Genomic DNA, 11,381 nt, shown 5'->3' with positions numbered 1-11,381 from the left:
TCCCTCTCTAATCCTGCTCCCACTTCCCCAGCCTCCTAGTGTCTTTCCTTATGACGCCCTCCCCCTGGTTCCCTTACTCCCCCTTAATCCTTTTTTCTTCCGTTCTGACTTACCCCATTCCCACCCACCTGTTGTCTTGCTGTTCCCAGCTGTTAGTCCATGGCCATAGACTTCTGGATGATAGCTAATTCACCTGGGACTGGCACCTCCTCCGGTACTGGAGGACTGCATATTAGTGGTTTTATCTCAGGTAGACACTCAGAAGTTAATTCAAGCTAGCTAGTGCAGCTCAAAGATGATTCTTGCCCAAGGTGGTGTAACTAAAATGCCTCAAGGGCACTTGGCAGACAAGATTCTTTGGGTAAATCTGATGTCTTTTATTAGACCAACCCAAATAGCTGGGAAAAATCTTCTTTGTAAGCTTTCAGGTATAAATATGCTTGGTCAGGTTGAGGAAGCATGTGCAGTTGGTGTGTGCTCTTCCTGGATGAAATAAATAGTAAAGAAGCCAGAGGCTGGTCTGCATGAAAGACAGCCAGCCAGTGAAGATATAAATTGAGGATTCAGTGGGTGAGAAAAAGACTGAGGGGGGGGTGGACAAAGGGGAAGAATGTAGCTGGTAAACAGTGGAGAGGTACCTGCGGAGTCAGATGTCAGGCAGGTTATAATGTGTCATAAATCCAATGTCTATATTTAGTCCATGATTTTTTGTATCCAGGAGGTTGATGAAGTGAAGTTTGTAGGCTCATCTATGAGAGGTCTTTTGAAAATTCCCTTTGAGGATTAAAAATGAAAGATTGGAGAGAGACTGGTTTTCTTGTGAGATATGTAAGACACAGGTAAAGGGTATTCTTGTCAAGGGCACTTAGCATTTGCTAATGAGCCTTAATGTGTGATCATTCAAGTTTTAAGTGTTTTTAACATGATCTAATTATAACATGTAATCTCAACCACAGTCTTTAAGCAACAAACAAGTAAACAAACCAAACCCTTCTGTCCTATCCTAGGGACTAGGGGGAGAGTCTTTTGGCTCTGGTCCCAGAACAGCAGTCTGTCCCCACCTCACAGCAAGCTGTTGTTTCATAGTTTCATAGTTTCTAGGGTCGGAAGGGACCTGGGCAGATCATCTAATCCGACCCCCTGCCATGGCAGGAAAGAGTACTGGGGGTCAAACGACCCCAGCAAGATGGTCATCTAACCTCCTCTTAAAAACCCCCAGGGTGGGAGCCTGCACCACCTCACTTGGAAGCTGGTTCCAGACCCTAGCTGCCCTGACCGTGAAGTAGAGCCTCCTGATGTCCAACTTAAACCTTCCCTCCGCCAGCTTGTGACCATTATTCCTGGTCACTCCTGGCGGCGCCCGGGGGAACAGGGACTCCCCCAGTGCCTGTTGATCCCCCCTGACTAGTTTATAGCAGGCCACAAGATCCCCCCTCAGCCTTCTCTTCTGGAGGCTGAACAGGTTCAGGTCCCATAACCTTTCCTCATAGGACGTTCCCTGCTGTCCCTTGATCATGCGAGTGGCCCTCCTCTGGACCCTCTTGATGCTGTCCACGTCCCTCTTAAAGTGCGGCTCCCAGAACTGGACGCAGTACTCCAGCTGCGGCCTGACCAGTGCCGCATAGAGGGGGAGGATCACCTCCTTGGTCCTGCTTGAAATGCATCTGTGGATGCACGACAAGGTACAGTTGGCCTTCCTAGCCGCCTCCCCACACTGCCAAGCCATGTTCATCTTGGAGTCAATAATGACTCCAAGATCCTTTTCCACCTCCGTGCTGACAAGAGGGGATTTCCCCAGCCTATAGGTATGGGGAGCAAGCTGTTGTGTCTCTCAACAGGGCAGAATGTGTCCTCTTAAAGGGACAGAGTGCTCTGTTCCAGGGCCCCATCCAGAGATTGTAGAAGTCCATTGAACTGTTTCCATTTTTTATGGGCTTTCAGACCATCCCTTTGAGTGTGGAATTGTAAACTAACAACAGTCTTAAACAACTGCAAAATATTACAGTTTGTCCTGAGGGGGTCCCTTAGGCTTTTCAAGTTTGATATGGTGTTTTACTGACATACCATAAATTGTATCTTCAGACTATTGAATTCTCATTAGAACAATTTCAGTGTGCTTGTGGCATTCTCTTCTCATTTGCTGATAATATATTGTACTGCCTGAGACATCCCACCTCATCTCTGTGGAGACATTATGATGGTATAAGCATTGCAATACAGCATCTTTGAATGAGTATTTTGAATGCATACTGCCTACGGATAGCTACACTATTGTTATTTGTTGTCTTGGTGTTTTTCACTTGTGAAGATCTATTCAGATCATTTGTGTGATTCTGCTAATATTTGTCAGATGAAATTTAATAGGGTAAATGATATAGTTCAGGTTTGTGTGTTTTCATGCAGATATAACAAGCTTGTATTCACAATGTTTATCTCTTTGTAATTCTTGTAACGGGAGGGAAGGAGGGAGGAAATGCTTAATTATTATAATTGAGTGAGGTTTCTTCTGTTTTACTGACCTGAGTAATGTTCTTAGTTCCTCCACACCCCTAAGCCACAACATGCATCTGTTTGTTTCTTCATTGTGCTACTGTTTAATATCATGTACTTTTTAAAAAATGGAATTACAATGGATATTGTGAATGCACTTTCTTCCTGTTGAATCTAATTGTTGTTTTTTAAAATTACTGAGCTGGTATTTACATGGAGTATGATTCCTTCCTGCAATATCGATGGAATAAAACATTTTATTATACATACTATGCAAGTAAAAGAGAAGCATGACACACATCTGTGAAGATGGCTTTGAATGTTATTAAAATGAAATAAATAATAGATAATAGGATATTTTCATATCAAGTAACATAATGAGCAAAATAGGTTTATACAAGGAAAATATACTGCATTAAAAATGGCACTTGTAGACACCAGTTAACCATTCATTTATTTTGAACAAGTCCTGAAATGCTGATTATGTGCATGTCTTATTTGATTATAAACTATTTTTTGAGTTTTCAATCAATCAACAATGATATTTCATTTTTAATTGTCCTTGGAAAGCTATACATTAGATTCTTATTCAGGTCTTAATTTGTGAATTCTTTTCTGGAGGTGGACCCAATTTTGCCTGTCGAGAAAACATTAGAAAAAGTAACCTGTTGAATGTTATAGAGGACTGTGTCCAATCCTCCTAAACTGTAGAAAAGATCAGAGAAGCAAAACATCTGAAGTATAAAAGGAAGAAATGATAGGTGTCTACAAATTTGGAGAACCACTTGGGGAAGGGGGGGAACTATTTTAATACTTCAGGGTATCTTCAACATTGCTTTTGCGTTCTCTTTCCTTCACAGCAAAGCTACGTGAGTCCTGCTTTGATCCTGGGAATATAATGAATGGCACGAGACTTGGAATGGATTATAAATTGGGGTCGACAGTTACTTATTACTGTGATGCAGGTTATGTTCTTCAAGGATATTCTACACTGACCTGCATTATGGGAGATGATGGAAGGCCTGGATGGAATAGAGCACTACCCAGTTGCCATGGTAAGAGCTGGTTTTTGTGATCATTCTGTGGCTTCAAAAGGACACTAAAGTAAATTTCAGAAATACATTTATGTTGTAGAAATTTTAATACATTTTTCTCTTCCTTTCAACCCTCCCTCCACCCCCACATGGGTATATATAAAATACGTCCTTAGGACATTGCATGAAATGACAGATTGAACATCCATTGATAAGAAGTCAGAGGGGTTATCAGGAAGAAATATAGTAGAAAATAATTGCTGTTGAGGATAAGCAGTGGTACTCACTCTGGGAGGAAGCACTATCCCTGGTAGAAAGTGTTTGCATTGTGAAGATTTTTCATTCTATAACATATGATACACACAATATCATTTATTTGCTTAAGCAGAGCATCGAAATACACTGTTAATGTCACTGTGTGGTTGAAGTTTTGGTCTGTTTTTTTTAAATGCTAATGGCTCTTAGGACACACAATGGAGTAGTGCCTCACCAAAAATTTTATTTATGGTTCAGACATTACTTTGCATTTTTATTTAACCATTTTATGTGAAGTTCTAGGAAATTTTCATCTAAAAAAAAACCTACTCACTTCAGTAGTCTAGTGACTTTAATGACACTGAAATTATGCTGTGCATAATTGTATGGTTAAAGTCTAAATTTAAGTTCCATTTTTATCCAGGTAGTCTAATATAAGGATTTTGCTGAATAGAATAAACACTCCTCTGGGTTCATAGTTCGGACCAGCAGCACCTACTGTGGGGCACTTGTCATTAAAATTGCCTCAGTGATTAATAATGAAACAAGAAAGGGTCTAAAAATATCAACTCCTTTTACTATAACAACAACTGGATAATAGGTAATACATGGAAATTGTACAATGAAAATATTTAGAATTGCTATATCTATCTATCTATCTATCTATCTATCTATCTATCTTCCTGGACATCTGCACTCCTGTTTCAGGTCTTATTGCTTTATAAAGAACAAAGACTAAAATTATAAGCTTCTAGCTGTGGTCAGTCCCTAGCAGAAACCTGTATCCCTCTTCACAGGGGCTTCTAGATTAACTCAGTTTCATGTCCTCCAGTTGCCACAGTGCTTATCCACAACTTGGATAATTAAACCAGCAGTTACAGCTTCTTATTCTCTTAAGGGTGGATTTCAGGAAACCTACCTATAGCACTCTATAAACTTTCTTATATGCAATAGTAACTATGATATCAACATATAAATTACCCAGATATAATACTCAGTTTTATAATAACTTCTGTCACTAATGTATAAGGAACAAAGGGTGAACATATAAGCTTGCTACTGTGTTCACTCCCTGGTAGAAACCTCCTCCCTTTTTCAACAGTGGTTCCTGGTAGAACTGAGCATTAGGGCTGTGCGAAATTTCAGCAGCTGTTTCATTTTGGAGATGTTTTGGGCTGTTTTGGTGCCTGAAACACCGAATCTGAATCAAAATGCAAGACTCAGAAATATTTCCAAAATGAAATGAGGAATCTGAAACATTTTGAAGATGTTACAGAAAATTTTGGAGTTTCAGAGCCGGGGTTGCAGGGAAACAGCTGTATGCTGCTGCCCTGCCACTCGATGCGTCTCCGCAGAGAGCAGAGATCTGTGCCAGGGGTCTCCTTGCTGCTGCTGTTTGCCCCCCGCTGTCCTGGCCACTCGGGGCTACATGGGGTGGGCAGGGGTGGCAAGGAGAGTCTTGACATAGATCTCTGCTCCCTGAGGAGCCAGGTCTCATGCTAGGGCAGTGCAGGTCCCTGCCATGTGACCCAGCTCTGCAGGGATCAGAGATCTGTGTGGGGATCTCCTTGCCTGCATGGAGGGCAGTGGCCTGCCCCCTCCCCTAGATAAGCCACCCACATCCCCATCCTGCTCCCTGCTGGGGCCCCAAGCCCCACCCAGCTTGGCTTTGAAACAGATTCTGGGGAGATTCGATGGAGCCAAATTGGTGAAACAGATTTCACCGAACCAAAACAGGACAGTGATCTGAAACACCAAAACAAATCGCTGTCCTCTGAAATGGCCGAATCTAAAACCAAATCAAAACACAGCCATTTTGCACAGTTCTACTGAGCATGTATCATGGACTCCCCTGTATTCATAGAAACTGGTTTCTAGGATTATAGTTCCTCCACAGAGTGAGTGTGGTACACATAACATGACTGCTGGATATCACCATTTCTCAATTGAATATGTTCAAGAGGGTCTCATTGACCTTCTTAAAATGGATACAGTATCTGCTCATCATGCTACTGGTTATGTTCAGGTTGCATTTTGAAAAGTATCCTGACAGGCATTTCAAAGAAAGTCTGCATTACTCATGCCTGTGCTTCTCTGTTAGAACTAATCCTTCTCTTCTTCCTGTTATTTAGTTATGTTTTGATATTAAAAAATATTTAAATACAAATATTAAATTATGAAAATCTATCTATGGAAATATTTCTTCTTTGGCAATCCCTTACAGTCAAGGATGATTGTCTTCTATGGCTGTCTTATCTGTGTGTCCAAAGATAGCTGATAAGGCCTATCTGGGATCAACAGACTCAACTGCAGCTCATATATTTCTGTCTGGGGTGGGTAATGCTGGACTCTTGATTTGGTCTGTGACATGCTGTTTCTGTCACTCCTGCTTTTCGATCTCCTGTTGCAGGTTTCAAAGTACTGAGATCCCTGCAGCAGACTCTTCCCCCATTTGGGGCAGTCCTGGGAAATGGTTTCCCATGAGTTGACATTGATGTTACATTTTTTAACTTGCCCTTGAGGGCATCCCTGAAGCAGTTTCTCTGCCCTCCTTTTGAGTGTATGCCTTGGCTGAGCTGGGAGAATAAAACTTGCTTTGAGAATCCAGAGTCAGCAGATGACATGGCTGGCCCAACAAAGTTGATGTCAGATGATCATTGCCTCAGTACTCATGATGTTTGCTTGCAGGAGGACACTAATGTTAGTATGTCTGTCTTCTCACTGGATTCAAAGTATCTTCTGTAGGCAGCACATCCAACAATTTTAGATGTGTAGCCTGGGTAGTTATTAACATAAACATAACTAACAAAACATAACTACACCCGGGGTGGGGGGGGTACCCTGTTCTCCAGTGACAGTGGTGGGGGTTAGGCAGGGTGCTGATGGAGGGGCTGGCTACTAGAGCAGTTCCCTGGCCTCTCTACAGAGCCAGGCCGAGACTGAGTGCTTAACTATATACAATTTATTACTATAATAAATACTTAAGATACAACATGAAATATTTATAATAAACCTTAGCATATGTCACTACATATAATATCCCACAATTAACATAAACCATATAACTTACAACATATATAATAATACATTGAACAAGATAGTTAAAGTTACAACACGATAAACACATATGGGGACTCAAATTATATAACCCAAATAAGTTAATAATATTTCCTAGACCTACATATTAACACATTGAGACTATATAAACCATATACACTTCCTTAAAAAATACCCATAGCTACATAGACCTTGATACAACAACAATAACCCAAAATAGGGAGTGCACTTAGTACCTCCCCAAGGGGTTTCCTTGGAGCCCCTCCCCTTTAGGGTCCTGGGATGTGGACACACCCCTCCCGCAATGGAGGGTAGAATTGGCAGACCCTCCTGTCCTGTGCCCACTGTCTCTAGTGGGTTATGGAATAGAGAAGATCCCACACAACTTACTGATCCGTTTGATGCACTTGGATGGGGGAATATTTAGTTGATTGCACAATTTCACAATGATTGCACACTTAATTCATACAACACAATTTTATTTTAAATTTCTTTGCTATGCATATAACACTGCTTAGCTTTAAGAAATACCACACATTAAGAACACAATAACTACATATATCAGAAACAATGCTCCAAATGCACTTCTTTAAAACAATTACATTAACAACTAACTATATAATTTGAACCAGAAAAGTTATTACTATATTATACTTACAATCCTAGAATTCCGAAAAGCCAAACACCTAGATATGCTTTCATTCCTCAGTCGTACAATTTAATGGGTTGGCCTCAGTAGTATGGTTCAATGGGCTGGCCTCAGCAGTACGGTTCAATGGGTTGGCCTCAGCAGTGATAGGAACAAGTCCCCTTCCTTCAGTCCCTCTTGGATGCTCCGCGGCTTCAGCATGAACTAAGAGATTCGTGTTCACGGAGAGAGTGGTTCAGGTGATCAGTCTGATCTGGCCTACACTTGCGATTCTTCCTTCGTTATTCTGCAAGTGAGGTTACCTCCAAATTGGGACAGTAGATTACAGTTTTTATTGAGTGAGTTGCCATCTTGGGCCCCTCCTACCCAAACCTGTCACTACTCCCAAATTTGGGCTCGGATCTTTCTTAACAGATTTCTGCTGGGTTCAGTTTCTTTTGTTGACCGTTTAGTTACTTTGGGGAATTTTCACACCACTGCAGTGACCTCTCTTTCCAACCCATTCAAAAGCCCCTAGGGTTTGATCTCTCTGGATGTTTGCTTAAGGGTCATTTTTAGGTTAACCTTGTTAAAGGCCTCTAGAGATAAAATTCAAGAGTTAAGACTTTGAGCAAGGCCAGGATCTTCCGCACGTAGGCCAAAACAATGACCTAGATAAGAAGATGAATCTTGTCTTTTTCTAAACTGACTAATGGGCAACTATTACAAGTATTCAGACTATTACATTCAATATGACACCCACCTCCCCATGGGGCCCACTTCCCCAGAAACTCACGCTTCCCCCCTGAAGCAGCCAAGGCTCATCTCCTGGAGGCCAATCCCAAGAAAGAGCCTCTCTCCAATGGCGCCTTCAGCTCTCCTCAATGGCCTGGCACCCACACTGGGCAGCCCAGGGCTCTCTCTCTCTCGCGGGAGCTGAACCCTTACAGGTTCTGGCTCCCCGGTCTCACACCGGGGGTCCTCCCTTTCCCAGACCCTGCTATGGGCACGGAGGCTCTTTTAGTTAAAAGTGGAGCTGCACTGTGGGGCTCTGGTCACTCAGCCTAGGGCTGGGGCTAACTTGAGCAGCCATGAGCTGCTCCCAGGTGGGTCCTCCATGCACCTACCCATGCACCGGGTGAGGCCTGAGAAGCCATGAGCTGCTCCCAGGGCCAGCTCTCTATGTGCCAATCTGCACACCATGTGGGGCCCGAGCAGCCTCAAGTTGCTCCTAGGGCCAGCTCTCTGTGTGCCGATCTCCACACCGACTGTCCAGCCACTTGCCGGGTTCTCAGGCTCAAGCCGCCTTGAGCAGCTCCTAGAGCCTGGTCCCTGTGCATTGATTCATGCACCGCTGAAGCTCAAGCAGGATCCTGAGGACAGCCATCTCTGGTGCTCCTCTCTCCTTGGCATCCCTCATTGTCTCTCCCTAGCCTGCTGAGCACGCTTCCTTTATACTCTTCAGGGGCTCCACCCCTGAAGTTCTCTAGACCTGGCTGGCACAGTTCCGATTCAGGTCCAGCTGCTCCTTGCCTCCTCTCTTCAGAAAAGGGCAGGGCATTATTTCCCTTGTACTGCCTTCAGATTGGTGGGTAGGCTCCACCAATCAAACAGCAGATCCTCAATCCTGGGACTCAACCCAAGCTCCAAAAAGGGAAATCTGCTACAGATGTATCCTGTATGTTGTCCATGTCTCAGCTCTTGTTCAACAAGGTGGGGATCATAACTGCTTGATAAACCATGAACTTGGTTTTGGATCTGATGTTGCAATCTTTGAACACCTGTTTCTTCAGGTGTCCAAAGGCTGCCCTTGCACATTTGAGGTGATGTTGAATTTTTTTGTTGATGTTAGCCTTCTGTGAGTGGTGACTTGTGAGGTACGGGAAATACTCAACATTATGCAGTTTCACTGTGGATTTGGGCTACCGGAACTGGGGACTGTTCATTAGGAACTTGTTGGTGGAGTTCCTTAGTCTTATTTCTACACACAGTCACTCTCTCACTCCCTCCCTCCCTCACTTGCTGTTAAGTTTTGTAGTATTGAGATGCGAATGACATGGAATACTGGCCTTAGTATGCTCTATTGGAATGTATACATCTTTCTAGCTTGCAAAACACAGAACTGTGTAAAATACCCAGAAGCCTCTTCCAAATAAGCTTTCTTCATTTTAAAATGAGATTCTTTTTCTTACTTTAAAGAAAGAAAAGGTGACTTTCTCCTAGGAAGCTGGGAAGAATGAATAATAGTTGTGACCATTAGAGCTTTTATTCTACATTTAATGGTCTGTAAGAGCTTCCACATTTCTAGAAGGTTTTTTTTGTGGGGTTTTTTTTAACTCAGTAGGCAGGCCTCTAATGAAAAGAGAAATTTTTGCCTAGGGAAAAAAAAAAGCAATTTTATTAAGAACACTCTCATCTTAAAAATGGTGGTAGATAGACCTCATTTATTCTCACTGAACCCAGTTTTCTTGATATTATGGAGCCCTCAAAGTCGTATTTCCAGTGGAATTTGGGGGTAAAACCATGTTACTTTGACTGCCATTCATAGATTCCATTTGCTGTGTGATCTCTGATAAGCCTCATAAAGATGGTTGTTCTTGTCAGTTGGGCCCAAAGTGGCTATTCCAAATTTGGCTAGCATACTGATTTTTCTCTCAGCTGAAGGTTGAAAAAAGCCTTATCCTACATCTATCCCTCTACCTGCAGTGCAGTATGGAGCATTTTAGCAATAGATAACCCATGTTTTCACATTTTGGTTATACTAAAGAAGAAATACATTGTCTGTTTGTCTGCCTGTTCATCTGTCTGGTGTGAAGGAGAGATGAGGAAGACGGTGGGAGGCGCAGCTTGAATGTAGGCCAGTAGCAGGCAGAAGAGTTTCAGTTGCTTGGGTCCCCCTCTGATTCAATTCTTCACTCTGGCTTAAGGAAGCGTGGATGCAGTGGCAAAAGAGCCACCTGGGTCGTGCCAGCTTTATGCTTGAATTAACTAATGTAAAGCTGCCGTTATTTGTAAATGTAAATGTCAATGTAAATAAATGTGCAATATATCTGCTCACAGTTATAAGTTCCTAAAATATTCTTTTTTTTTTCATTTAAAACCTCTTTTAGGTGTTTATAACTGAAGGAAAAGCTATGCCTTTTGCCTTAGTGCTCCATGGGTAGAACCAATAAAGGAATGACATACCTAAATGTTGTAATTTAACAAAGATAAGTGCAAGGTGATGCAGCTGGGGAGAAAAAATCACCAATACACCTGTAGACTAGAAAGTACCATTCTATGTAGGACAGCAGTGGAACGGGATCTCAGAGTCATAGTCAACACAAAAATGAACAGGAGTTGCCAATGTGATGAGGTAATAAGTAAGGCTAACTGGACTCTGTCTTGCATTAGCAGGTGCATCACGGGCAGGTCTAGGGAGGTGATTCTTCCCCTCTATGTAGCATTGGTGAGGCCGCAACTAGAGTACTGCATCCAGTTTTGGGCGCAGCACTTCAAGAGGGATGTGGATAACCTGGAGAGGGTTCAGAGGAGGGCTACTCATATGGTTGAGGGCCTGCAGGTAAGATCCTATGAAGACAGGCTGAGGGACCTGAATCTCTTCAGCCTCTGCAAGAGAAGGCTCAGAGGTGATTTTGTGGCTGTCTACAAACTTATGGGGGCTGTAGGGTCAGCATGGAATAGGGGATACTCTGTTTACCAGGACGCCCCTCAGGATTACTAGAAACACCGGCCATAAACTGAAGGAGAGTAGATTTAGATTGGACATCAGAAATAAATTCTTTATGGTGAGGGTTGCCAAAATATGGAATAGACTTCCAAGGGAGTTGATGATTTCCCCTACCTTGGAGGTGTTCAAGGGAAGGTTAGACAAGCACCTGGCTGGGGTCACTTGACCCCAGCACTCCTTTCTGCCC

The 11,381-nt window shown here is 42.8% G+C and overlaps 1 protein-coding gene across 3 annotated transcripts in view; it reads left to right on the top strand.

The window, feature by feature from the left end:
- Nucleotides 1-11,381, top strand: part of CSMD3 (CUB and Sushi multiple domains 3) — a 1,313,655-nt gene that overhangs the window by 1,009,430 nt on the left and 292,844 nt on the right. For all 3 annotated transcript variants that reach the window (XM_025197227.1, XM_006018073.3, XM_006018072.3), the window contains one exon: nucleotides 3,351-3,545. In XM_025197227.1, the coding sequence (XP_025053012.1) occupies nucleotides 3,351-3,545 (195 nt within the window). The remainder of the gene's footprint in view (nucleotides 1-3,350; nucleotides 3,546-11,381) is intronic.

Source organism: Alligator sinensis, unplaced genomic scaffold, assembly GCF_000455745.1.
Source record: "Alligator sinensis unplaced genomic scaffold, ASM45574v1 scaffold112_1, whole genome shotgun sequence".
Taxonomy (NCBI): Eukaryota; Metazoa; Chordata; order Crocodylia; family Alligatoridae; genus Alligator; species Alligator sinensis.
This window is presented reverse-complemented; position numbering and strand designations above follow the sequence as displayed.